The sequence below is a fragment of the Drosophila takahashii genome, chromosome 3L (assembly GCF_030179915.1).
Source record: "Drosophila takahashii strain IR98-3 E-12201 chromosome 3L, DtakHiC1v2, whole genome shotgun sequence".
In the NCBI taxonomy this organism is placed as follows: Eukaryota; Metazoa; Arthropoda; class Insecta; order Diptera; family Drosophilidae; genus Drosophila; species Drosophila takahashii.
Genome location: NC_091680.1, coordinates 4,126,944 through 4,151,697, shown reverse-complemented (window position 1 = coordinate 4,151,697; position 24,754 = coordinate 4,126,944). Strand labels below are relative to the sequence as shown.

Genomic DNA, 24,754 nt, shown 5'->3' with positions numbered 1-24,754 from the left:
TTGAATAAAAATAAATATTTATATTGCGATATATCGAATATGATAAATCGAATATCGCAATTTTTTAAAATATATTCTTGACCTTTCGAAAATCGAACTGATCTAAATCGAAGTCGCCAAAAGTACAAGATGAGCGACTTTAAGGCTATTGTAGGACTACACAAATTAAAGATTTCTTGAGGAGCATAATATTCAACAATAAAAAACCCGAAAAACAGCAAAATTGTCATGGTTGTTTTGTTACAAAATTTTACCAAAGGTTTTTATTTTATTTGGCATACTAAGAACCCCTTTGGATAAATGGAACAATTTCTAGCTGTTCACAGTTAAAATTTCAAATACAACTGCATTAAGGACATAGAAAACCTTTATTTACGCCGATTATTTGTGGTTCTCGGAGCGATTGGACGCTGCTTCTGCCGTCCTCCCCGAATTCTGTTGGAACAGGGAACTGGTTATTCGAATATCTGTCTTATTTATAGAGGACATACCTCTCCATTAACAGTTGAAGGGTGCTGCGCTTAAGGATAAGCAGTATAAAAATGATAGTTCCAAAACCGGATTCAATATAGAAGGAAAAATTCACGATCTGATCATATATGCTGTTCGGTTTTAACAAAGTAAGAAAATCCAAGATCCAAAACGCACCCATGACAAAAGAAAGCCGCAAAAACATTAGATAACTGAAAAGGAAATTTAAAGTGAATATTTGAATGCTTTCAAAATTCTGAAAAGGAGTTCTTACGTCTCAGAGTCAAAATTAAAGCATTGTATAGTCCTCTCTTCATCTCGTTTAAACTTTCTCAGTTCGCTCTTAACTTTCCAAATGTGAATGACCGTCAGAATAAACATGATTATATCAAAAAGGGTTAGGGTCAGTACTGGTCCTTGGAAAAATATCCAATAAGAGGACCGCCAAACTGTAGACGAAAGGAAATATATGGCGAAGGCTTAGATAAATGTTTATTTAATTCAAACCTTCCAGACTGCATCCAGAATATCCAACTAAGGGCAACCAGTTCCATTTATGGAGATCCTCCTCCCAAATTAAATTCGCTAAATAAATAACTCCTGTTGAAATAGCAGCCATGCTCCAGGCGAAGGCACTGTATTTAAGAAACGAAGAATGCTCACTTCTATTCGTCAATAATTTCCACAAGTGGAAGCTGATCACAGAGAACCAGAGATTGTTGGCTATCCCGATGAAGTATTGACTGTAACCTGACGAAAAACCATTATTGAGATCCAATCTTAATTCAATATTAAGAACTAACCTGCTAATAGGCAAATGCGGTTTAATAAATTAAATATATCCATGGAAATAAGATTCCGAATGAGCAAGCAAAATATGGTAGAAATAATACACTTGCCGAGGACATTCCGAAGCTTTCTAACGTAAAGATATACAAACAATGTGAGGATGTTGCATGTTGCGGATATCGTCCTTACTGCAAGTACAAAAATGAAGGTAACAGCGAATATCATAAATTAATACATTTCATTACACTTGATGTCCGCTGGCCGCACATCTTCAAAGCAATTGTGTTGAACAACCCAAATGGAATTGATAATATCCGAATTAATCTTAAGATACAGACAGTAAAATTCTTTTGGCCAGATTTTCTCAATGTTTCGTAAAATTAGGGCTCCGTCCTTAAGAACAAATATTAAAAACGTGAGCAATGCCTTTTCAGATCGCATGACAAACCTTGAAAATTATGTAATCATCCTCATTAAAGCTGAGCATCTCATCGCACATTTCAAACTGATTCCACAACCTAAAATACTTGGTAATCCACCCCACGTTCTGGGTATTGTCCTCAAACGTTACGTTTATAATATGTAGAATTATATCTTTATTGAAGCCATCGTTACATGTTCCGTTCGCTAACATATTTTTTTTGGGGCAGCAGATTGGCACACACGGCATCACTTCACAGACACAGGCTCTAAGGTGAGTTTTCACAGGCTCTGTGGATCCATCTATGAACTTTCTATAATTATACTCCGCAATAAGGTTAGAGGGAATTTCAAGGCCCTGATATGTGTAAGTATCGTTGATACTTTTCCAATCCGAAATATCAACGGTATCGAAATAGTCACAATTTGGAATATCAGCTTTTGAAAGCCTGACAATAGTTATAACTACAATCGTAACGAACAATTTAACATGCAGAGACATTTTTATGATGAAACTTTTTAGCACAGAGAGGTAAACTCGACTGAGTTCCGAAATACAAGGCTTGCTGTTTTTAAAGCTTAGCTTCGAAAACTAATTACTTTACAAATCAACAGTATATAGAAGTCGACCAAAAACAATCTTAATCATGCGCATGGGAATAAATATAATTAACAAGTTTAAGACTTGTCCTTTGGGGCCCATTTTCCTTCAGACTTAAATCTTGCAATTGTATTAATAATGTAGTTTTCGCAATAAAAGGCACGATATCAATTGTATTAATAATGTAGTTTTCCTAATAAAAGGCACGATATCAACAAAATACTTCGTTTTTTACGAGATCTAATCAACAAGGGTTTACCACTAGCCAGCCTTCTAAGTATTTATACGAATTAACTCTTTATAATTCTACTTCGCAGTAAGGTTAGAAGGAATTTCGAAGGCCTGATATATATAAGTATGGTTGACTCTTTTCAGATCCGAAATATCAACGGTATCGAAATAGTCACAGTTGGGGATATCAGCGGTTGGATTCCTGACAATTGTAAAAATTACTTTTATAACGAAAAAATTAAAATGGAGATACAAAAAAAAAAATCTGTAAAATATAATAAAAATAACAATCACAACTACTAAACTACAATAAGCGGGCTCAAGGCCTTTTGCTGCTATAGCTCTAAAATAAAACCACTGTTAGTTTATAGTTTTTAACTATAAGTTAGCATTAGATAATAATAATAATAATAATGATTATTAATAGATTTATTTGACATTAAACTGAATTTAAATTATAGGTACTTATTATTTTTATAGGTTGTAACAGTTTACATAAAGCGAGGGACCCTTTGGATGATTGGAACAAAATTTCAAATACAACTGCATTAAGGACACAGAAAACCTTTTTTAACGCCGATTATTTGTGGTTCTCGGGGCGATTGGACGCTGCTTCTGCCGTTTTCCTCGAATTCTGTTGAAACAAACAGTTCACTGAATTTTTGAATATATCTTTTTTAATTACAGAGGACTTACCTCTCCATTAACAGTTGAAGGGTGCTGCGCCTAAGGATAAGAAGCGTAAAAACGACAATTCCAAAACTTTTTTCAATATAGATGACAAAAATCCAGAACTTCATAAAAATATTGTAGCTTGCCGCCAAAATTACAAATAAATCCAAGGTCCAAAACGTGCCCATGATAACAGAGAGCCGCAAAAATATTACATAACTGAGAAGGACATATTTATTAAACTGCTTACCAAATTCTGAAAAAGATTTGTTCTTACGGCTCAGTGTCAAAATTGAAGCATTGTATGGTCCTCTCTTTATCTCGTTCGAATTTTCTCAGTTCGCTCTTAACTTTCCAAATGTGAATGACCGTGAGAATAAACATGATTATATTAAAAAGTATTACAAACAGTTCTGGTGCCTCAAAGTATATCCAATAATAGCTCCCCCAAACTGTAGACGAAAGGAAATATATGGTAAAAGCTTAGATAAATGTTTCCTTAACTCAAACCTTCCAGCGTGCACGCAGAATAGCCAATTAAGGGCAACCAGTTCCATTTATGAAGATCCTCCTCCCAAATTAGATTCATTACATAAATAACTCCTGTTGGAATAGCAGCCATGCTCCAGGCGAAGGCACTGTAGGTTTTAAACGAAGTATCCTCATATCTATTCGTCAATAATTTCCACAAATGGAAGCTAATGACGGAGTTCCAGAAATTGTTGGCTAACATGAAGAAGTATTGACAGTAACCTGACGAAAAACCTCGAGTGTTAGTAGTGGTCCTATTATTGAGATCCAGTCTGAATTAAAAATAAACAACTGACCTTTTAATAGGCAAATGCGGTTCAATAAATGCAATGTCTCCAGGATGTTAGAAAGATCCCAAATGAGCAAGCTAAATATGTTAGAAATAATGCACTTGCCGAGGACATTCCGAAGCTTCCTAACGTAAAGATATACAAACAATGTAAGGATGTAGCATATTGTGGATATCGCCTTTACTGCAAGTACAGAAACAGAGAAATTAAGGTAACAGCGGAAGTCATTAATTAATGTATTTTAATACTCTCAAATTGTCCTGTTAATGGACTATCCTGACATCTGTGTTTAACAACCCAAATGGAATTAGGAGTGTCCGAATTAAACTGGGGATACAGACAGTAAAGTTGTTTTGGCAAGATTTTCTTAGGATAGGATGAAATTAAGAATCCGTCCTAAAGAGATTGCATTAGAAATGTAGATACTGTTTTTTCAAATAGCATAACAAACCTTCAACATTACGTAATCACCCATATTAATGGTGAACATCTCATCGCAACTTTCAAACCGATCTCTCAATCTGAAAGACTTTTTAATCAACCCCACGTTCTGGACAGGGTCCTTTGACGTTAAGTTTATCATATTTAGAGGAAGCTCTTTATTAAAGCCATCGTTACATGTTCCGTTTGCTAACATTTTTTTTTTGGGGCAGCAGATTCGGACACACGGCATCACTTCACAGACACAGGCTCTTAGGTGAGTTTTCACAGGCTCTGTGGCTCCATCCATGAACTTTCTATAATTATACTCCGCAATAAGGTTAGAGGGAATTTCGAGACCCTTATATATGTAAGTATTGTTGACTATTTCCAAATCCGAAATATCAACAGTATCAAAATAGTCACAGTTGGGAATATCAGCGGTTGAATTCCTGACAACAGTTAGAATCGCAATCAAAACAAACAATTTAAAAGACAGAGACATTTTTAAAAAGAAATTTTTTAGCACAGAGAGGAAAACTCAACTAAGTCCCGAAATGCAAGGCTTGCAGATTTTATAGCTTTGCCTCGAAAACTAATTACTTTTAAAAAACTGAGCCGTCCCTAGAAGTCGCCAAAAAAATCTTAAGAATGCCCATGGTAATAATTAAAATGAACAAATTTAAGATTTGTCCAAAATAAAAAGTGCTCTTGGGACCCATTTTCCTTCAGACTCAAATCTTGCAGTTGTAGAAATAATGCAGTTTTACTTTGTTTCTTACGAAATCTAATCAACAAAGGTTTAAAATTGAGAGTGAAAAGATCAAGCCTTCCTTCTAAGTATTTAATGACTTCAGAGTATAACAAATAAAATCGAATACAGTGTAACACCTAAAACCTAGTACCAGTCGCTGAACCGAGCTATTGTCCGGCTCCATTTGTCCATCCGGTTTGCGATGGTGTCGAACTCCTTGGGCCGCGGTTCGAAGATACGCTCCACTTTCCGGAAACACTTGAGATCTTCCACATCGCGCCAGATGCCGTGATTAATGCCCGCCATGAATGTGGCGCCCATGATGCTGCTCTCCGCATTCTCAGCCCGCTCCACTCTTAGCTGGCTGAGATCGGCCAGGAATTGGCAGACGAAGTCGTTGCGGGAGACGCCGCCATCAACTCTGAAAATATAAGTCAATTTTATATAAGAATTGTAAATATTTTAAAAATATAACATAAAAAAAATATATAAATATTATTATTCACAGACTTATTTGACATTAAAGTCAATTTAAATTATAGGTACCTATTATTTTTAACCAGAAAACAATTCGATTCTACCTTATTTCATATCAATAAAAAGCCGATATGATTTATGTCAAATTTATGATTCAAACATATCAACATGATATCATATAAAATACCAAATTTAGTAATTTTTTTAACAAGTAATCATATCAAAATGATATGAATATCTTGATCTTTACAAAATATAAAATTGACCAGCACATATCAATCTGATCTTTTGTCAATATTTTTTTTCTGAGTACAGCTGGTAAAAGTTAACGAAAACTGAAGAGCTTATCAAATTATAGCAATAATTCTATAAGCAGCGGGATACTTGGGGTATTTTTTGCTACTGCATTTTAAAGTATAAACTTTGTTCAATCATTAAAAATACATATAAAAAATAACTGTCTAGCTTTAAGTCTATAAAGTCTAAAGTCTACAAGAAATTCCATTAAATATGAACATTACTAGTAACAAAATGTGATCTCTGTCTTCTGTTTACCTAATCATTTGAAGCTTCTGAGAGGTTTCCATTTCGGCAGCCTCGATCAGTTGCACCAGGCGAAAGACTATGCTCTCGAGCAGGGCCCGCACCATGTGCGCCTTGGTAGTGGACGGACTGAGGCCAATGAAGCCACTGGCTGACCGATAATCGTTCACCGGGGGCTGTCAAAGATAAGATGGGGATTAGCTAATCGCTATAAGTTATAAGTGCTACATAAAGAACTCACCCCCAGGCCACTGAAGGCGGGCATGAAGAAGACATCATTCGTGTCGGGAACAGACTGTGCAATGTCCGCTGTATCAGAGGGATTCTCAAAGAGCTCACAGGATTGAGCCCAAGTAACCACAGTGCCAAAGTCATGGGATGCTCCTTCGATGCAGTAAATGGCTCTGCTCTTCAATTGCCAGGCAACCAGGGGATACATCCCAGAGATGGCAGCATGACAGCGGTCACCGGTGACCAAATTCAAGAAGGCACCGGTGCCCATGGTGACCTTGACGTCGTTCTTTCTGAAACACTGGGAGCCCCACATGGCAGCCGTTTGGTCGCTCAGCGAGGCAGCAATAGGAATCTTTGTGTTGGCCCACTGGGCACCCAAAGCAGACGGATGTACATGCCCGAAATCCTTGTAGGCATTGTCCACCACACGTGGCAAGATTTTTGACTGTAAGGGAAGCATAAATACATTACAATCAGGGTTCGGAAAATAATACACTTTGTAAAACACTTGTGTTATGAACATGTTAAATGTCAAAGTGATAAGTTCAAAAAAAGTTATTGACATTTGTGTAAAAAATTTTTTAGCTTACATATGTTAGAAACATAAATAACACACACAGTTTATTTGTGTTATTTACACGACGTGTTATTAACACGACGTATTTTTTACATAACGTGTTTTTAACACAATGAGTTTTTGACATTAAAACGACAGAAATATATGCTTAGAAACGGTTAAAAATAACAATTAAGATATCCTGGCCCAATAATGATTCTTCATTTTCCCTTCGATTCGTTAATGTCCATAAAATATAATTTTCATTTGTGTTAGAAACACAGTGTGTAAAAAACACACAAGTGAGCTGTGTGTGTCAACAATTATTTTTCACATTTTAACACTTTTGTTTTTGACACACATGTCAAATTTTACATGTTTTTCACATGTGTGTTAAATTCCGAACCCTGATTACAATTTAGTTTTTAAAAGGACCCCAACCCACTCACATTGATGCCAAAGAGCCAGCTTATCAGAGGCGACCAGCTTAGGGTAAATGGATCATACAATCCCGTGGCCGTACTCGAGGTTACATCGGTTATGTGCTCCACATCCTTGTCGCCACTGCTGCCGGCGCGCAGCTTGTGCAGGATCCACGAGTCCAGCAGCTCCACGCGTGCCTTCTTCTGCATCAGAGCCTTCTTCAGCTTCTTGTTGTGCATTATCTCGTAGAGCAGTCGCGGCGTCACTTGGCCATTCATCAGTTTGAGCACGCTGCCGGCGAGAAATCGCGATTGCCGCGTGAGCAGGAACAGGGCGTATGAGAACCAATTCATGGAGCTCTTTGTCCAGCTGGTATTCCACTGGTCCACCAGCTCATCGGCACGCAAATCCTTCCAGGTGATAAAGTTGTGGTAGTACTCGCCACTGCGATGGTCCCAGGTGAGGAAGGTGCAGCGCTGCGTGGAGATGGTCAGGCAGGTGATGTCCTGGGGCGTCAGCTTGGCCTCTGCAATAGGTGTTTATGGGGGATTAATAAGTAGTTAAGGTAGGAATATAAAGTAAGGGATTTGTATTTAATTTAAAATTTTTACAAGAAAATATTGGTTTTTCTTAGGTAAATTTTTATATTTCTTAAGTAGCTCCTAATTGTAAATTTATAAAGGAATTTTTGGGAGTTTAGTTTAGAAATACTAGAACTTTGTGACATATGTAAATATAAATTTATGTATTATCATTAAAAAAGTCGTAAATATTAGTTTTTTAAAAGAAAATATTGGTTTTTCTAAGGTAAATATTTGTATTTCTTAAGTAGCTCCTAATTGTAAATTTATAAAGGAATTTTTGGGAATTTAGTTTATAAATACTAGAACTTTGTGATTTATGTAAATATAAACTTACGTACTATCATTAAAAAAAAATCGTAAACATTCGTTTTTTATTTCAAAACATTTCGTGATATCATACCAATTAAACCTGAGTTTTGTGAACTCATGGAAAATAAATGGATAAATGTATTCCATTAGAAAATTTAATATAAATATAGTGGGCTATATTTCCAAAAAGGTTTTTACTACAAAAATTCATTAGAATTACTTTTTTCTTCCAATTTAATTTAATATATTTTTGAAATGGCTATAAGATATAATAATAGACCCCTTTAAAAACCTGTTGGGGGTTTTATGGGAACCCGATTTTGCTCACCTTTTACCGCCAGCGTTATAACGTTCACAATTTTGCGCCACAAGCTCTCCGGTTCGATTTCAAAGTAGCCCGGCTGTGGGTTCAGTAGCTCCACCTAATTGCGCCAAAGGTCGTAAAGGTTTGCCGCTTAATTAACTTTGCACCCGAGGGTCACTTGAAGATCGAATCACTTACCGAATCCACAGCCGATCCCCGGACGACACATCGTTCGTCCAAGACGAAGCTCCGCACACAGGTGGTGCCCACATCCAGGGCGAGTATGAAGCAAGGTGATCCTGATACTGATCCCGAATCCCTTGGAGATCCCAAATCTTTAAGTTCTCCTGCTGTTTTTGTTGCTACTTCTGGAGGCGCCGACATCTTTCCCAGCGCACGCTTCGTCGATCACTGGCTTTTGGACGCTGTTACTCCAAACTGGCGGGCCGACTTATCCATTTCGCTACTGTTATTGCTATTGTTATTGTTAATGCGTCGAGGTCTCATAGTGCGCGATTCAGATTTCCTTATCAAGTGCTCGACTTTTGTTTTTGTTTCGCCTCCAGATGATAACCAGTTGGCGATAGAGTTGTCACCTGCCTTGGAAATCGACTAGCTTGAAAGTGGCTAGAAACTGGCTAGAAAGGGATTTTTGTTTAAAGTCTAGTACACACTTCAATCAAAAAGGCAACGAAACGAAAATTTTTATACAAAAATGATAGGCGGAAAATTTCTTGATCAAAAATTTGTATGGAGATTTTTATTTCGTAGTCTTTTCGGTTGAAGTGAGTACTAGGTCTAAAGATTAAACATTTTTCAAATAATTAAATCAAATTCACACAATAAAAATGATTGAATTATTTACTAAAATAATGCATTTAAATCAACACCCAAAATAGGTAATAAACATTTGTCAAATAATTTATTAAAATTAACTATAACTTCTATATACTTTAATTTTCGTCAAATTAAAGTAGTGCTTGAGATAACATTTTTAAGATAAGGAAACTAAACTTAAGCAATCTTGTTATATTAATAACTTAATATAAAAATAAATATTCCATAATCTATTCATAGCTAATAAAAAGCCCAAAAAGCATATAAATAATAAGTTCAAATTCACACCACAAATTGTTGAATTATTTACTAAAATATTTAATTTATGTCAACGTCTAAAAATGGTAAAAATAAAAAAGCGCTTGATATTAAAATCTCTAATATTTTTAAATTTAATTTTATAAATAATTTAATTTAAACACGACAGTTTTTGTTATAGCTTGAAAAAAGGCAAAAAAAACAGTGTTGGCTAACGCACAAAAGCCCTTTACTAATTGCCACCGCAGCGACAACCCTAATCGGCGCAAATTTCGAATCAACAAAAGCACAACAATCAATTGATAAGACAATCGAGCAGAAATCGTTTAGGATTATGATTCTTATCACTGACCGAATGATAAGCTCGCTAAATTTAGAGCACTATCGACCCGCCGTCCCTCGAAACGATTATTCACGTGTGCCGTGCCTCATCGCCATCTAATCTTAACAACAATTTCTTTTACAACTTTATTTGCTGTACACATAGACACTTGCATATATATATATATATGTATATATAGGTACGAATTCAGGTATATAGATACTACACATACAAGATAAACCTTTATCTAAAATAGTTAGCATTGTACTAATAGTTGTGTCCAATAAAATACATTTTACAATCAACTTGTTAAACACACATCGATTTACAGATAGAGTACTGTACTGGATGATAAAAGCTCTCAGAAGCCTCCTCCTTTGCAAACTTAGGTACTGGTTTTCTGTTTTCTGGTTTCTCTTTGGAGATATGATGACTACGCCTAAAGAAAAGTTGCTCCTTTCGAGGCGGATTGCCTTTACATGTCCGTTGGCAGGATGTCCGGGATGAGGTACTGGCACAGCTCGACCTCATCGCCCACAAACTTCACCTTCTTGGCGGTATTATCGTCCAAAAGCACCCGAATGGCCGGCCAGATGGTGGAGAACAATCCCGGGGAATTGATGATCAGACAGACGCCCAGGCGTTCTGGAAAATGCTTGCCCAGCAGCCAGATGAGATTTTGCACCAGCTGGTAGTCCATGCAGCTGGTGCTGAACTCCGCCAGATCGAAGACGATGCACAGGCGGTCGGTGACCTCCTCGAAGCACTTCTTGCACGCCTCCTCCAGATTGTAGACAATGAAGCGGGTCAGCTCATCGATGTCCCGCTCGGAGCTGTGGTTCTTGGCCGGAATGTAGATCACCGGACGACCGATGCAGTCGCGGTGGCGCAGCAGACGAGCCTTCTTGTCCAGCTGGCTGCGGTCCATCTCGCCGAGCTTCTCCACGCCGTAGGTTTCTCGCCATTTGTTGGTCTTCAGAATGGCCTAAGGGGGAGATTTCAGTATTAGTCACTCTATAAGAATTTTGCAAGGTTTCTTTATATTTTTATTTTATTTATTTACTTATATTTTGGTTCTGAGGCAATTACAAATGACATCCAACCAATTTTTTAGCTATAGCTTCTGGGCCTTAAGCGAGTAAATTCTTTATAAATAATTCGAAGATAACTTGAAAGTTTTAACTATTTACGCTTTATTTATATTTACGTCATAATTGTACAATTTAAAGAATTTCAAAATTAATCTAGTTCAGAAAAAAATTCCAGATAAAAATGGATGGCATTTTAAATTTAATTTGATAACTTGGAAAGTTTTGACTTTTTATACTTTTTTATGAGTCATTTTTTTATATTTTTTACTCTTAATTACTCTAGCTTAGAAAGAATTCCATATAAAAATGAATGGTATTTTGAATTAATCTTGATAGCTTGGAAACTTTATAAAAAAATTTAAAAATTAATACAGTTAAAAAAAAAATCAATGAAGAACATATGGTTTTAAAAACATTTTGTTGGGATATCATATCTTAAAGACGTCGAATGATTTTTAATCCCTAAGAAAATAATAAATTATCCCTCTTAATATGATCTTAAATGATTGAAATCAAGATCAAAATCAGACCTTGACCTGGTAAAAGGGTATTCTAGGATTCGGTTCTGTAGGTCTTCATAGAATAGTAAAAATCCTCAGTTTTATTTGCGAATGGCTCACCTGAAATGCGTCATCTGTGGTCTTGAAGGCGCGCAGATAGCGTCGTAGCGAAAAGTCGTTATGATATTGCTTTGGATCGGCCTCCACAATCAATTTCATGCGCTCCTTGAGATCCTTAAAGTCCTGTTCGTTAATTGGCGCCAGCTCCTCGGACGACATATTGCAGAGCTTTAATCGGTCGTTGATGCGAAATACTTTGCGTTTCCGTGCTGGAGAGTCTCGGATTGCGATTGGAATGTGCTGACACTGTGTGAAACGCAAGCAGAGCCTTTTATTTTTCCAGGGAAATGTTTTTTTCACAAACGGAACGGATTTGTTTTTTTTTATTTCTGTCCAGTGTGACCGTGACTGGGAGAAGATCTCAAAATATACTTCAACAAAAATACCACAAGTATATATTAAATACTAGAATCGAACCGTTATTTGTTGTGACCGTTAAGCTTAAATTCTATAATTAAAACTTTGAAATTTAAAGTGTTTATAAAATATTTTTAGAACTTTGTTGACAAAAAATATACAACAATTATTTTAAGCTCAAAGATTTTATTCACTAGTTTTTCAATTTATTTTTAAGATTTATAAGAAAAGTTTTCTAAGATTCTCTTCCTTTAAAGTTAATTAAAACTAATTAAAATTTTCATGTTAAAATTGTAAAAGTTTTTTGAATTTAAGTAATTTTATTTTTATATAATCTTTAAACATTTTTCATATATTCTTTATTTTGTTACACAGTTTTTTTAAAAGACATAAATATAAATTAGGACTTTCGAGATAAAAATAAATCCAAAATGCACATCCATCTCGTCGGGCATGTGCCTTATATACATGTTAATGTTTCGTAAATAACTGCAATTATTCTTTAAATGATTAACAATACATAATTGGTTGGCCGAAGCAACACAAAATATTAAGAATGCACAACGCTCTCATCTCTAAGTATTAGCTACAAATGCAGAGATTCCTAAATTGAGATTTCTATTGCTTGATGGTCTTCACTAAGCTCCTGTCCGTCCTCCTTCATTTGGGCACCATGACGCGGGCTATGCCCGGCAGGACCTCAGCCTGGAGGGGACCGAACTCGACGCGCTCCCCGTCGACCGTGATGATGCCGTGATTGTCGTGTGGCTCCAGCCGGAAGGCTCGCACCGGCAGCACCTTCACATACTCGTTGTTCACCGCCGGCAGATGCGTGCCGGAGCTCATGTTGTACAGGAAGCTCAGCAGATGCGGCCGACTGATGCCGGCGCGTATGAGTATCAGATAAATGGTGCCGTCGTTCAGCTGGGCCTTGGGCGCAAAATGGCAGTCGATGCCCAGATGCGTCTGATAGACGGCATGCATCATCACGAACTCGCCCTCCTCCACCAGCCAGCCCTGATCCTCGGGCAGGGGGTCCTCTAGATCGGGCAGTTCGCTCGCCGGTCCATAGTTAAGCTGCCTGTTCTCCAGCGAAGCGGCCGCCAGGCCCGCAAACTCGCTCTCATCCGCCAAACTATGATAGATGCTCTCCGATATGGAATAGTAGAAGCTGCGACGCGATCCACCCGAAAGCCAGCTGTCGCAACGCGAGCGAAACGACTGATTGATGGACGTCTCCAGGGAGATGACGTCCGCAAACTCCTGCGGCAGGTACTCGGCACTGGAATGAAAGCTGGACGCCGCCGGCGCCGGTCCATTGAGCATATCGATGTGCGTATTGCAGCTCCGACTGCCCAGCATCCTGCGATGACCTCCGCTTTGGCCCTGACTGGAAGAGGAATCCTGCTGCTGCTCCGTGGGCAAATAACTAATGCGTCCGTTGTAGGTGCGCAGATTCACCAGACGATACAGAGTCCACACGGTGAATCGTTGGTAGCCCAGCAGCCGGATGCGCTCGCTCTCGATATCCACGTCCGAGATGAGACCCCAGCCGATGGAGAGGAAGGAGTAGAGCGAGCGAGTCTGCAGCTGCACGCGCACCACATCCATGGGAGAACTGCGTCCACTGATCACGGTGAGAGCGGCTCCCAGCACGGGCTTACTGAAGTACGGTTCACTGGGGTAGAAAGATTAAGGATTAATAGGTTTCAGGACACATATCTAAACTAATATAAAATTGGTCCTCTAAAAAACGGTCAGTAGTAAATTTCACCCAGAACGGATTGACATAAAATCTCAAAAAAAATCCCATTAATTACTAAAATAATTAGGAACCGCGTGTGAGGTACAAATTATCATTTATATTCCTCTAATCAATCAATCCAATAACCTTGTTAAAACGTTTAATAAGCGGAAATAAAGGCAATTCACTTTAGGACAACTAATTAACATGGAATACCATTAAAAGTTTAAGGAAATTGGGGTAATAACTTCAAGATTATACCAAGTTTGACGTCATTAAGGGGTAATTTCCCATTTTTCAAGGTACAAAAAGTGCAATATGAGAATCAATAAAGAATTCTGGGAATTCTGGGAAATGAAATCTTACACGAAATGTGAAGCCAAGGTATCAGAATCTCTTATATAATTAGGATAACTTATTTTCCATGTTAATTAAAGTTATTTTCCATTAAAAGTTTAAGGAAATTGGGGTAATAACTTCAAGATTCGAAAAGTTGACCAAGTTTGACGTCATTAAGGGGTAATTTCCCATTTTTCAAGATACAAAAAGTGCAATATGAGAATCAATAAAGAATTCTGGGAAAAAGAAGAACTTGGAAATAAAATCTTACAAGAAATGTGATGCCAAGGTATCAAAATCCAACTTACTTGTAACAATGAGCAATAGACCTGGCCAGCCCATTACCCGAACCGCAGGGAATGATGCCCAGTGCCAAATGGGGCAGAACGTGCGCCCAATCCTGGCGCTGCAGCAGCCCATTGACAATCTCGTGGAACAGGCCATCGCCGCCGACCGCTACCACGCAGCACCAGGCATCCAAAGAGCGGGTGCTCAGGAATTCGATGGCAAAGTTGGAATGCTTCGTTACGTACAGGTCGTAGGGAACCTCGGCCTCGTTGAGCACCGGCACCACATGCATGTTGAAGACCTCGCGGGCATCGCCGGAACCGGATTTCGGATTTAGCAGCACCAGCACTCGGCGCCTGCGCTCATCAGCCGCCGGAGCCACGAAGATCTCCTCCAGCGTGCGATGCAGCTGCCAGCGCAGCGAGCGATACCATCTGTCCGCCTCCCGCATGTTATCCTCGAACGTGTCGAAGGATCTGAAGCGCAGCGTTAGCACTGTTCTCTCCCTGTGCAGCTCCGTGCGCAGGCTCCTCTTCTTCAGGACATAGGCGAAGACATAGAGAAAGGCGCTGACATCGCCATCCGCGGGCAGATTCTCCCGGCTGTTGATGCTGCACTTGCTCGGCGTGTTAACTGCACGTTGATGATGATCACCGCCAGATGCCGAAATGGCCGGTGAATTGGGATTGCCGGAGCTGCAGGCACAGGCTCCGGACATCGCCAGGCGGCGACTCTTCTTGGGTCGCATGCAGCGGGCACCCACAATGTCCGAGATCCGCACCTGCTGCTCCTTGACGATGCTGCCGCCGGGCGACTCCCGCTGCAGCGTGAATCCCGTGGCATCCAGACGAACCCGAAAGACGTGGCTGCCCTTCTTCCGCTGACTCGTGTAGAAGGTGTCGCTCACATCGTGCCCCTCATCCGGATCCCCATTCTCCTGCGAGGCCCTGGAACTGGCCAGGCTCGGGCTGGTGGTCTTATCAAGAGATTCGCTCATTTTGACTGGAGATTCGGCTGCCAAGCAGCATGTTTCAGGGGTTTTCCGCCCAGCTTTTTATTTTTATTGCTCCCTTATCACAATTATCATGGCCGAATGTGACCGTATATGACAAAAACACCTAAGCTCCTTTCAAAAAAATACCAAACCGTGCTGAAGAACAAAACGTTTTTGAAAATATACAAACATATTTTCAAATATTTATTTGGGGGATTTCCTAAGTTGCTGAAGGCTAAAATTTGATAATTAAAAATTGCCTCATTTGCTACAAATTTCTGTTAAATTTTTAGCAGCTTAACAGTTTTCAATGTTTTTCTATTTTCGGAACAAAAATAAAAAGAGCTATGAAAACAATATATCTTAACTTAATACCGTTTTCTTTTAGATGCAAATTCATTGCACGGGGAGCTTGGCCAAAGGTAATTGTAATTTTTTTCCACGATTTCATGTATAAAATTGTATTTTTCCTCAAAGGACATAAATTTGGATTTTCCCGGACCGTCGAAGAATTCCTTAGCAGTCATTTTTGTAAAATCAATAAGATTCAATAGTGAATTTATCTCGCATTGATCGACGAATTTGTGGATGCCGACATACTTTTCTACCATGCCATAACGCCTTATTTCTGTGGAAATTCTGAGCTTCAGGAAATCTTTGAAGGCATCTGGCTTCAGAGCAAAGAATTCGGTAATAGTCTAGAAGAGCGGCCTGAGCACCAAAAACCGCGAAAAAATTACCCTCGATGGACCGCGATTTCTTAGGAATTTACGTGCAGACGATTATTTGCGGAAATGCATGGTTCTCTTGTAATTGAATTTCAAAGTTGCGTGTTTTGCTATAAAAACAAAGTAGGATTTTGAGGTGTTTTGTGTCATTTTGCTATAAAAACAATGAGCATTTTCTATGAATTTATGGGTTTGCTATAAAAAACAAGTAGGCTTTTGTTGCTTAATCAGAAATTGCACTTTTGATTTTTGTTTACTATGGATTCCTGCAACGGGTGCACTATTTCTTATAAAGACGTTCTTGCCATGGACGAAGAAGAAGTGTTTTCATTTCTGCAGAGACATGGAGTTGTTCTAAAGAGCAAGGACTGTCCCAACTGCAGTAATCCCGCAACATTGTCTTTCAATGCGAAGAGACCGATTAGTACGCCATTTTGGAGGTGCCGCAGGATGATAAGTAATCATCAACAGAAACGGAAATTAAGAAAAGTTCAATGCTCCTTTAAGGTAACAATTGTTTAATTTGAACAAAATATTGCTTTAAATTATATTTGTAAGGAATCCGCCATCAAACGGACATTCTTCAGCAAGTCCCACGTTGGCATTGAACAGGCCTGTAATTGTGTGGCTTGGGAGATGAAGGGTTCAACAATCTCATTCCTTCGGGAAGAACTAGGCTGGTCCCAACAGACGGTGGTTGACTGGAGTAATTTTCTTCGGGAAATTTATCTTAGCTGGACGAAGAAGAACGCAAAACAAATAATAGGTGGAGACGGTTTAACCGTCGAAATTGACGAAACCAAAATTGGCCGGCGCAAGTATAATTGCGGTCGCGTGGTGGATGGCCAGTGGGTTTTCGGAGGAATTTGCAGAGAAACCGGTGACTTTTTTTTGGTGCCTGTGGAGGACCGTAGCCAGGAAACACTCCTTCCAATTATAGAGGCCAACATCGCCAATGGAACCAGAATTATATCCGACTGCTGGAAGTCATACAATGGTTTAAAGGATGCGAACTACTCTCACATGATCGTTCATCACTCAGTAAACTTCGTCGACCCTGAAACGGGAGCCAATACACAGCGAATAGAGAGACTATGGCGTGATCTAAAGGAGAACATTCCCCACTATGGCCGGAAAACGGAGCACTACCAAGGGTACATAGCGCGATTCACTTTTTTGAAAAGGCACCCAAACCACACCTCAAGATTCCATGCAATTTTCTCAGCAATGGGCGAATTGTTTAATCCTGAACGCGATGTTAGTATTTAAAAAGAGATGGGAAATGCTAAAAAAGCGCCGGAGGCAAAAAAATTAAAAAAAAAAATCGCGCGATTTTTTTTTTTAATTTTTTTGCTTCCGGCGCTTTTTTAGCATTTCCCATTTTTTAAATCCACCGATACGGGCAATGAAAAGGAATAGGCTTAATCTGTACCACTAACCAGCATTTTTTATAAATAAATATTTACTGTCCAATCATTAACCATAGTTTAATATAGCATTTTATTTACTATTACAAATGAGTTACAAGTATAAGGAGGTACTGAACTAAAAACTCTCGTAATTGGCTTTGATAAAGACTAAGGTTGATCCTCCTCGGATTGCGATTTCTTAAGATTCATCTTAAAAATGTATATGTTGGTCATCCATGGTCGCCCAAGCTCTTAAGGAATCACGGTCCATCGAGGATATTAATGCGCGGTTGTGGGGTCTGGCCTGCTATAAAAACAATTTCACATTTTTGTCGAATTTTTTCGAACGCTTATTATTTTGACAACAAACGGAAAGCCCATATGTTTTTTATAGCAAAATGACATAAAACACCTCAAAATCCTAGAAAATCCTACTTTGTTTTTATAGCAAAACACGCAACTTTGAAATGCAATTACAAGAGAACCATGCATTTCCGCAAATAATCTTCTGCACGTAAATTCCTAAGAAATCGCGGTCCATCGAGGGTAATTTTTTCGCGGTTTTTGGTGCTCAGGCCGCTCTTCTAGACTATTACCAAGAATTCTTCTGATATAGTAGTAGTAGCTATCATTTGAAGTTTTAGCTGCTCAGAAATAAGCCCGATAAGTTTGTCGTTCATACCATGCGCTTGCTCAAAGCATATCACCAAGTCCTTACAATTCATGGTATTTAATCGGTTTCTCAAAATATTATCGCAATGCTTTTTTAGTGGCTCGACCAGCCACATGTCGGCGCACTTATGTAGCTTAATTATGTCCTTATTTGTGTAGCTACTCAGGCATTTCTTTTTGTAGCTGTACACATACAATTGAAACTTTTCAAAAATATCCTCTGTAACATCACTTAGAGTCACTTCTCCTGTCTTAGCCTCAGCAAAACCTGGCTGAAAAATGCGCTTGAAGAAATCCGAAGCCACACTCAGTACCATCTAAATAATATTAATATTTTAAATATGTCTATAACACATGGATCAACTAGTATTACCACCTACCTTGTGACAATGGAACCTACGCGTTCCAACAATTACGCAGCAGTCGGAAAAATCGCCCTCCTCCAATAGTTTTTTATAAGAACTACCCAGCCTATGTAAATAATATCCCACAGGAGTAGGAGTAAGTAATGTTTTATTTGTTGTATTATTCCTTACCAAGTCTCCATAGTTGCACAATTACTTAAAAACAACTCCGATTACGTATGCAAAATTTGTTCTAGGATCGGATAAAGAACCTCTTCTGTTGTCTTACAATACACGTATGAAAAACGAAGTACTTAATATGACAACATTTTCAGGGCTTTCTATTTACTTAAAGAAAGTGTACTGAGATCAACACACGCAAAGAATACAAATTTCCATTTAAAACCGTGTTTCTCAGGGGAAAGATCCCGGAAAAACATTTTAAAGAAGTGAACTTTCACTAAAATCTATATGAGTAATGATACTTTTGCACTTTCTTATTTTAATGCGAAAATTTTGCTTTCCAAATTCAGGGCTCGATTCTGCTATATAATATTTTTCATTACTTTTCACTAAAAATATTCGAAACGAACGTTATTTTGTAGCTCTACTTAGGATTTTGAACTTTTTCCGATTTTGAATAAATACTAAACCGCGTTAGAAACCGGTATTTTTCGTGCGATGCACTTGTGCAACGGCAACGGCGTTTTTCGGCGTTCGCGCAACGGCCCTACAAAGTTTAGTGTTTTTTTTTAGCATTTCGAACTGTTCCAGAATCCGATCCGGGAAATAATTGCGCAAAACGATGATGCAGATGAGCGAGTACAAGGTGGTGCCGCAGAACGCGCCGCAGGATGACACGGTGGTCCGCCAGCCGCAGGCGGTGAATCCCGGAAACAATGCCAACGGCGGAGGAGCTGGTGCGTAGATATAGATTTGTATGGATTAGTCCCACTGTTGAATTCCATTGCCCAGATGGTCGTAGTGGGATGCGCGCGTCTGTGTGTTTGAGTGGGCGTGTGCAAAAAGGCGGAATTGCCTGCGCCTTTTTTTTGGCATTTCATACAGCAGCGGTCAAGAACCTAGCACTCCAGTTTTTATTTGTGATTTTATGGGCGAACTTAAGTCACTTAAAAATTGGTTTACTCTTTAATCTTTTCAAGATGTCATAAAAAAACAATGTTATATTTCGTTAATTAACCAAGTTCAGGGACTCAAAATAGGAATTTATTACTGATAAGTGATCACTGATCAGTTATCTAAATTTTTTTTATTTTAAAAATTTTGACAGTTTTTTTTTTAAATATTTTGGAAAATGCTTTAAATTATATGTACAAATTTCTGTATAATTTCTTTTACATTTACCCTAAATATTTCTGTTATAATAAAATGAAATTCGTAATCATAATCATTTCAAGATCTCAAAATTTTGAAAATTTTTTCCGAAATATTTTGAAAATTATATGTACAAATTATATGTACATTCTTTAAATTATATGTACAAATTTCTGTATAATTTATTCCACATTTTCCTTAAATATTTCTGTTGTAATAAAATAAAATTCATATAATCATTTCGAGATCTCAAAACCGTTGTTCTGATCGCTACTGTAGCTATGCTAATTTCCCCTTTATACATACAGAAAGCAATATACATATATATAGATATATAGCTAATCGGGAACTACGGCCATTGCAGAGAACTGGATGTCGATACCCGTGGGCATGCCCAACTGCCCGCAGGGCCTCGAGTACTTGACCGCCCTGGACCAGCTGCTCGTGTCGCAGAAGATCGAGAAACTGGAGCTGATCACCGGCTTCGAGACGAAGAATCGCTTCAAGGTGAAGAATTCCCTAGGGCAGAACGTTTATTTCGCCTACGAGGAGAGCGATTGCTGCACCCGCAACATGCTCGGCCGCTCGCGTCCCTTCGAAATGAAGATCCTGGACAATTTCCAGAACGAGGTGCTCCACCTGTACCGGCCATTCAAATGCGACATACTCTGCTGCTTCCCCAGCTGCATGAACGCCGTGGAGGTGTCAGCGCCACCGGGCCAGGTGATCGGGAGCGTGGAGCAGGTCTGCACCTTCCTGCGGCCCAAGTTCAACATCAAGAACACCTTCGGCGACGTTGTCCTGCAAATCGAGGGACCCCTGTGCCCCTGCAAATGCTTCAGCGATACCAACTTCAAGGTCAGTCGGCGGCACCAACAAGTGGTTATTCATGTGTCTCGATCTTGATTCCCGTATTCAAACAAGTGTATACACACACAGCTGCGGTCAGCAGAATAGCAGACAAGTTGAGGGAGCATTTTATGACATGAATGGCATTCATTTTCATTCAATTGCCAATGGAGTTAAACCATTTAATTGCTTTTTAATTATTGAAAATAATTTATAATTGGTTGTGGTCAGTTAGCCATTCAAACAAGTACAAAGATTATAGTATAAGCGTACAGAAGAGGTCAATATTATAGCAACCATACTAAGAACCCTTTAGTATTTTTAATGATATTAAATGATCTTTTAATATTTTTTTTATATAACAATATTTAAACAGTTTTGAAAATTATTATTTAATTTGTTCTTACTAAGACTAATTAATTAATTAATTTTTATTTAAAAAACGAATTGAATAGAATTTTAAATATTCTTTTAAAACTTTTTAAAATTCTAAGACCTATTTTTCTGACCCCAGCTGTATTTGGTACATATAAAGCTACAGAAACTGCAGTCCGATACAGTGACGTCATGGGTCGCTATGCTTGACTGTCCAGAGCGAGTCAATTAATTGCGATACTGCGAATTCTGTTTGTGTGCGAATTCCGTCCCCGATTAATGCGAAACGCAAACATATCTCGCCTTTTTTTGTATACTATTCTACCCCTTTTGCAGGTATTGAGTGCCAATAACGAGGAGATCGGCAAAATAAGCAAACAATGGTCTGGATTGGGAAGGGAGCTGTTCACCGATGCGGATTACTTCAGCGTCACCTTCCCCCTGAATCTGGATGTTCGCATGAAGGCACTGGTATTCGCAGCGCTCTTTTTGATCGTGAGTAAATCACAAATAAAACATACACTTAATAGAATATGTTATACTGATTTATTTCCTGTTTATTTCAGGACGCGGTTTACTACGAGCAATAAGCTGATGCACCAATCGAATGGAAAATCGACAAACACTCAGACATTATTATTATTATCGCCGACTGCTTTTTGGTTCGACGTGCTGCATCGTCATAGCTCTAAGATTTTTTTAACCCCTTATTTAATCAACGTTTCCGGGAATCAGAAATGTGCAACGCTTTGATCGATTTGGAATGAATCTCCGCAAGCAACAGGAATCTCGCCGCACAACTTTCATCCAAACTGCAGTTGCACCTGGGTTTTGGCATTTAAAACACAAAGCGCACAACAATGTAGCACATACAGACTAAACACGAGAAGGAAAAGAAACAAATAAGATAAACAGACGAGAACGAGTGCCTTATGACGTCCTAGTTGTTATTGTCGTCGCCCCGCCCCCGTTTCCCCGATTTATATACCTCGACATACTACTTAGCTTTGTTGTACCCAAAGGTCGGAGCACAGGATTACTTAACTGCAACCATGGCGTACCTAACTAATTTACTATTACCTATTACCTATGACAAATGTTCATATATTTTTGTATGAAACAACTAATCGCAATCGAATTGTTAATCATTATGTGTGGCCCCAAAAGGCAACTCTCGTTCTCTTGTGGCGCCACGAAATTTAAATCACTTATACATTGTACTTCATCAATTTATTTATCTCTCAGTTATGCTGTAAAATAAACAAAATATATATTTTTTACAAAACAAATGCAATCGGTGGCATTGCGGACTTCATTTGTACAGAGGACTCAAGTGATTCAAGTCATGATTCAGTCGTGAACACTTGGAATGTAACTGGGCTGGGCTGCTAAATGCGATGAGCATCTATTCTTAGTTGTTCTTGGCAAAGTACTTGGTTTTCTCCTCGGGATTGGGAACGATCTGGAAAAGTAAATTGATGTTTTAGGATATATTTATGAAATAGGGATTTGATTATTTCTTACCGTATCGGCACCTGGCCGCCAACCCGCTGGGCACACCTCTCCATGGGTATCCGTGTACTGGAAGGCCTGGACGAGGCGAATGGTCTCATCCACAGATCGTCCCACTGGCAGATCGTTCATGGTGATCTGTCGCAGCACTCCCGATTGATCGATGATAAAGAGACCACGCAGCGCATGGCCACTGGACTCCAGATAGACGCCGTAGTCCTTGCTGATCTTGTGCGTCAGATCGGAGAGCAGGGGGATCTTCACGTTGCCCAGACCGCCTTCTTTCCGCGGTGTGTTGATCCAAGCCAAATGGGTGAAGTGCGAGTCCACGCTGACTCCAATCACTTCCGTCTTGATCTTCTTGAACTCGGCGATGCGATCGGAGAAGGCTATGATCTCCGTGGGGCAGACAAAGGTGCTGGAATGGCAAAGAAAAATGTAAGAATAAGGAATACACCAGTAATAATCTAGAGAAAATGATAAGAGATAGGGATTTTACAAGTCCTTTTTTGGAATAATAAATTAAATTCCATAATTCAAAAATATTGAAAATGTGAAAATAAGTAATACTTTTAAAATATTTTCTTAAAGTTTTAGAGATTTTAACAGTTTTTTTAAATAATAAATTCAGTTCCATAATACATTTTTTGTTAAAATCCTCAGATAATAATATTTATAACGATTGTAACGAAGTAATTAACTTAAAGATACTTTTAACATATTATCTTAAGATCATAAATCATAGAACTTATTTCCAAAACCGGTATACATACAAGTCCAGTGGATAGAAGAGTAGCACTACGTATTTTCCCAGATACTGGGACAGCGATAGCTTCACAATCTCCTTATTAACCACAGCGGTTCCCTCGAACTGCGGGGCTGGCTTGGAAACTGTCGAAATGAAGGTAATAAAATGGTTAATGATAATCCCGGGTTGTATATTATATATGGAACTCACTGACTGCCTTGGTGTACTGCAATTGATGGTCTCCCTTTGGCTGATCGGGATATACGGATCCACCGGCAAAGGAGTAACACGATTCATTATCTTCCGGCTTAGCGGCTCCAACAAGTGCCACGGATAGCAGAATAACAGATAAGTACTTGTTCATGACTGGGCTGAAACGAGATCCACGTAAGTACATATATTGCAATTAGATTCGGGTTGTACGGTGTTTATGACACGCAACTTTTACAATTATTGCCGCCTATTCGATTTTATATTAATAAACTAATACCCGTGTACAGTGGGTAGCCGGTTTATTGAACATTGGATTTTTTGTTAATTTTACTAAACATAAAAATTTTTATTTATGACTTTTTATAATTTTTTTTTAATAAAAATAAAACTATTTGTTTTAAAAATAATATATTTTTTTAAATTCTAGGTTAGAGAAATATGTGATTTAATATAATTTTAAAATATTTTTTGAACTATTTTGAAATTTAATTAATTAAAAGATCAAAGAATAAATTTACATTTCATATTATTTTATATTTACTGTTCCTAAAATATGATAACACCTAATAAAACAGAATTTTTTTACAAGTCGATTTTGAATATTCTTATCCAATCCATCCAAGCCAGTTACCACTGTACACACATACCCAAAAATTCGAACACGCCCACAACTTAAAGCCACGCAGTCAAAAAAATCTATTTCAATAGCCAGAACTTCAATTGATTTTGGTTAGAACCCTTATTGTTGCTGCGCTTCCGTAAAGATAAGCTTATCAATTTCATTCACTGGTAATATATTTTATTTTATAGTGTAACCGCTTCAATAAATAATTGTCAATAAACTGGAATTTCAATGCCTCTGCGATTCACTAACTTCATACTATTTATTTTTAGTTGCAGAACAATTAAACTTTCACTGAGCAGGCACACGAACGCACAGCTGTTACCTTTTAAGCGCTATAATTAACTCTTTTTGTATTAATAACAAATTGTTCTGCCGGCATTAGTGTGACAGTGGCGCGCAAAAATACCGCCAAGCCACTTTGGTCATACTACTATTGGAGGCTACAGCATTGCCAACATAAATGCAGTTTCAAAAATTATTCAGAA

General features: G+C 38.4%; 9 protein-coding genes across 11 annotated transcripts; 2 read left to right on the top strand and 7 right to left on the bottom strand.

Moving 5' to 3' along the window:
- Positions 1-297: 297 nt before the first annotated feature.
- On the bottom strand, positions 298-1,497 carry LOC138913085 (probable G-protein coupled receptor Mth-like 7). The gene is made up of 5 exons (XM_070215424.1): positions 1,275-1,497; positions 979-1,221; positions 746-920; positions 492-683; positions 298-435 (listed from the first exon to the last, which is right to left on the bottom strand). The coding sequence occupies exons 1-5, from the start codon at positions 1,483-1,485 to the stop codon at positions 369-371; spliced, it is 888 nt and encodes a 295-aa protein (XP_070071525.1). The 5' UTR covers positions 1,486-1,497; the 3' UTR covers positions 298-368.
- A 1,482-nt stretch (positions 1,498-2,979) lies between these two features.
- Positions 2,980-4,356, bottom strand: LOC138913164 (probable G-protein coupled receptor Mth-like 7). The gene is made up of 6 exons (XM_070215782.1): positions 4,254-4,356; positions 4,012-4,188; positions 3,695-3,937; positions 3,462-3,636; positions 3,209-3,403; positions 2,980-3,146 (listed from the first exon to the last, which is right to left on the bottom strand). Exons 3-6 carry the CDS (start codon positions 3,915-3,917, stop codon positions 3,083-3,085), a joined length of 657 nt encoding a protein of 218 aa, XP_070071883.1. The 5' UTR covers positions 3,918-3,937; positions 4,012-4,188; positions 4,254-4,356; the 3' UTR covers positions 2,980-3,082.
- Positions 4,357-5,255: 899 nt separating this feature from the next.
- LOC108059962 (glycerol kinase 5) lies at positions 5,256-9,134 on the bottom strand. Its single transcript, XM_017145463.3, has 6 exons — positions 8,808-9,134; positions 8,634-8,727; positions 7,439-7,938; positions 6,441-6,878; positions 6,212-6,375; positions 5,256-5,600 (listed from the first exon to the last, which is right to left on the bottom strand). The coding sequence occupies exons 1-6, from the start codon at positions 8,991-8,993 to the stop codon at positions 5,324-5,326; spliced, it is 1,659 nt and encodes a 552-aa protein (XP_017000952.2). The 5' UTR covers positions 8,994-9,134; the 3' UTR covers positions 5,256-5,323.
- A 1,024-nt stretch (positions 9,135-10,158) lies between these two features.
- On the bottom strand, positions 10,159-12,085 carry LOC108059892 (uncharacterized). The gene is made up of 2 exons (XM_017145356.3): positions 11,738-12,085; positions 10,159-11,011 (listed from the first exon to the last, which is right to left on the bottom strand). The coding sequence occupies exons 1-2, from the start codon at positions 11,894-11,896 to the stop codon at positions 10,502-10,504; spliced, it is 669 nt and encodes a 222-aa protein (XP_017000845.1). The 5' UTR covers positions 11,897-12,085; the 3' UTR covers positions 10,159-10,501.
- A 351-nt stretch (positions 12,086-12,436) lies between these two features.
- On the bottom strand, positions 12,437-15,573 carry Sk2 (Sphingosine kinase 2). Its single transcript, XM_017145455.3, has 2 exons — positions 14,486-15,573; positions 12,437-13,772 (listed from the first exon to the last, which is right to left on the bottom strand). The coding sequence occupies exons 1-2, from the start codon at positions 15,460-15,462 to the stop codon at positions 12,755-12,757; spliced, it is 1,995 nt and encodes a 664-aa protein (XP_017000944.2). The 5' UTR covers positions 15,463-15,573; the 3' UTR covers positions 12,437-12,754.
- Positions 15,574-15,672: 99 nt separating this feature from the next.
- Positions 15,673-19,155, bottom strand: LOC138913131 (kelch-like protein 40). Of its 2 annotated transcripts, XM_070215632.1 has the most exons (4): positions 18,805-19,155; positions 18,649-18,739; positions 18,202-18,585; positions 15,673-16,148 (listed from the first exon to the last, which is right to left on the bottom strand). In XM_070215632.1, exons 1-4 carry the CDS (start codon positions 18,813-18,815, stop codon positions 15,828-15,830), a joined length of 807 nt encoding a protein of 268 aa, XP_070071733.1. In that variant the 5' UTR covers positions 18,816-19,155; the 3' UTR covers positions 15,673-15,827. The 2 variants fall into 2 exon arrangements, with proteins under 2 accessions (XP_070071733.1, XP_070071734.1); XM_070215633.1 differs by lacking the exon at positions 15,673-16,148 and having other exon boundaries at positions 17,712-18,585; positions 18,805-19,127.
- LOC138913052 (uncharacterized) lies at positions 16,230-17,481 on the top strand. The gene is made up of 2 exons (XM_070215291.1): positions 16,230-16,694; positions 16,746-17,481. Exons 1-2 carry the CDS (start codon positions 16,446-16,448, stop codon positions 17,454-17,456), a joined length of 960 nt encoding a protein of 319 aa, XP_070071392.1. The 5' UTR covers positions 16,230-16,445; the 3' UTR covers positions 17,457-17,481.
- A 180-nt stretch (positions 19,156-19,335) lies between the features above and the next one.
- On the top strand, positions 19,336-22,460 carry scramb2 (scramblase 2). The gene is made up of 4 exons (XM_017145437.3): positions 19,336-19,532; positions 20,312-20,805; positions 21,508-21,666; positions 21,738-22,460. The coding sequence occupies exons 1-4, from the start codon at positions 19,418-19,420 to the stop codon at positions 21,759-21,761; spliced, it is 792 nt and encodes a 263-aa protein (XP_017000926.1). The 5' UTR covers positions 19,336-19,417; the 3' UTR covers positions 21,762-22,460.
- Prx4 (Peroxiredoxin 4) lies at positions 22,387-24,673 on the bottom strand. 2 transcript variants are annotated; one of them, XM_070215635.1, is made up of 5 exons: positions 24,592-24,673; positions 23,642-23,802; positions 23,457-23,574; positions 22,696-23,101; positions 22,387-22,633 (listed from the first exon to the last, which is right to left on the bottom strand). In XM_070215635.1, exons 2-5 carry the CDS (start codon positions 23,793-23,795, stop codon positions 22,583-22,585), a joined length of 729 nt encoding a protein of 242 aa, XP_070071736.1. In that variant the 5' UTR covers positions 23,796-23,802; positions 24,592-24,673; the 3' UTR covers positions 22,387-22,582. The 2 variants fall into 2 exon arrangements, with proteins under 2 accessions (XP_070071736.1, XP_070071735.1); XM_070215634.1 differs by lacking the exon at positions 24,592-24,673 and adding an exon at positions 24,292-24,447.
- Positions 24,674-24,754: the final 81 nt, after the last annotated feature.

Bases quoted from the DNA above. Each gene is read 5' to 3' on its own strand.
- Sk2 (XM_017145455.3), bottom strand. From the start codon at position 15,462: ATGAGCGAATCTCTTGATAAGACCACCAGCCCGAGCCTGGCCAGTTCC. The intron at 13,773-14,485 runs GTAAGTTGGATT...TTTCTACCCCAG, and splicing joins TCTATTGCTCATTGTTACAA to TGAACCGTACTTCAGTAAGC.
- LOC138913085 (XM_070215424.1), bottom strand. From the start codon at position 1,485: ATGATATTCGCTGTTACCTTCATTTTTGTACTTGCAGTAAGGACGATA. The intron at 1,222-1,274 runs GTTAGTTCTTAA...GTTTTTCGTCAG, and splicing joins CCGCATTTGCCTATTAGCAG to GTTACAGTCAATACTTCATC. The intron at 684-745 runs GTAAGAACTCCT...TTTCCTTTTCAG, and splicing joins TTTAATTTTGACTCTGAGAC to TTATCTAATGTTTTTGCGGC.
- LOC138913052 (XM_070215291.1), top strand. From the start codon at position 16,446: ATGGATTCCTGCAACGGGTGCACTATTTCTTATAAAGACGTTCTTGCC. The intron at 16,695-16,745 runs GTAACAATTGTT...TATATTTGTAAG, and splicing joins AAGTTCAATGCTCCTTTAAG to GAATCCGCCATCAAACGGAC.
- LOC138913131 (XM_070215632.1), bottom strand. The intron at 18,586-18,648 runs GTAGGTGGTAAT...AATATTATTTAG, and splicing joins GTAGGTTCCATTGTCACAAG to ATGGTACTGAGTGTGGCTTC. The intron at 16,149-18,201 runs GAATTCTTGGTA...TAGACTATTACC, and splicing joins CTACTACTACTATATCAGAA to GAATTCTTTGCTCTGAAGCC.
- Prx4 (XM_070215635.1), bottom strand. From the start codon at position 23,795: ATGAACAAGTACTTATCTGTTATTCTGCTATCCGTGGCACTTGTTGGA. The intron at 23,102-23,456 runs GTATGTATACCG...TTGCCATTCCAG, and splicing joins CTCTTCTATCCACTGGACTT to CACCTTTGTCTGCCCCACGG. The intron at 22,634-22,695 runs GTAAGAAATAAT...TTACTTTTCCAG, and splicing joins GGCGGCCAGGTGCCGATACG to ATCGTTCCCAATCCCGAGGA.
- LOC108059962 (XM_017145463.3), bottom strand. From the start codon at position 8,993: ATGTCGGCGCCTCCAGAAGTAGCAACAAAAACAGCAGGAGAACTTAAA. The intron at 8,728-8,807 runs GTAAGTGATTCG...TGGCGCAATTAG, and splicing joins GGGGATCGGCTGTGGATTCG to GTGGAGCTACTGAACCCACA. The intron at 6,376-6,440 runs GTGAGTTCTTTA...TATCTTTGACAG, and splicing joins CCGCCTTCAGTGGCCTGGGG to CCCCCGGTGAACGATTATCG.
- LOC108059892 (XM_017145356.3), bottom strand. From the start codon at position 11,896: ATGTCGTCCGAGGAGCTGGCGCCAATTAACGAACAGGACTTTAAGGAT. The intron at 11,012-11,737 runs GTGAGCCATTCG...TCTCCCCCTTAG, and splicing joins CCACAGATGACGCATTTCAG to GCCATTCTGAAGACCAACAA.
- LOC138913164 (XM_070215782.1), bottom strand. From the start codon at position 3,917: ATGTTAGCCAACAATTTCTGGAACTCCGTCATTAGCTTCCATTTGTGG. The intron at 3,404-3,461 runs GTAAGAACAAAT...TGTCCTTCTCAG, and splicing joins TTCAATTTTGACACTGAGCC to TTATGTAATATTTTTGCGGC. The intron at 3,147-3,208 runs GTAAGTCCTCTG...TTGTTTCAACAG, and splicing joins CTTCAACTGTTAATGGAGAG to AATTCGAGGAAAACGGCAGA.
- scramb2 (XM_017145437.3), top strand. From the start codon at position 19,418: ATGATGCAGATGAGCGAGTACAAGGTGGTGCCGCAGAACGCGCCGCAG. The intron at 19,533-20,311 runs GTGCGTAGATAT...CGGCCATTGCAG, and splicing joins TGCCAACGGCGGAGGAGCTG to AGAACTGGATGTCGATACCC. The intron at 21,667-21,737 runs GTGAGTAAATCA...TGTTTATTTCAG, and splicing joins TCGCAGCGCTCTTTTTGATC to GACGCGGTTTACTACGAGCA.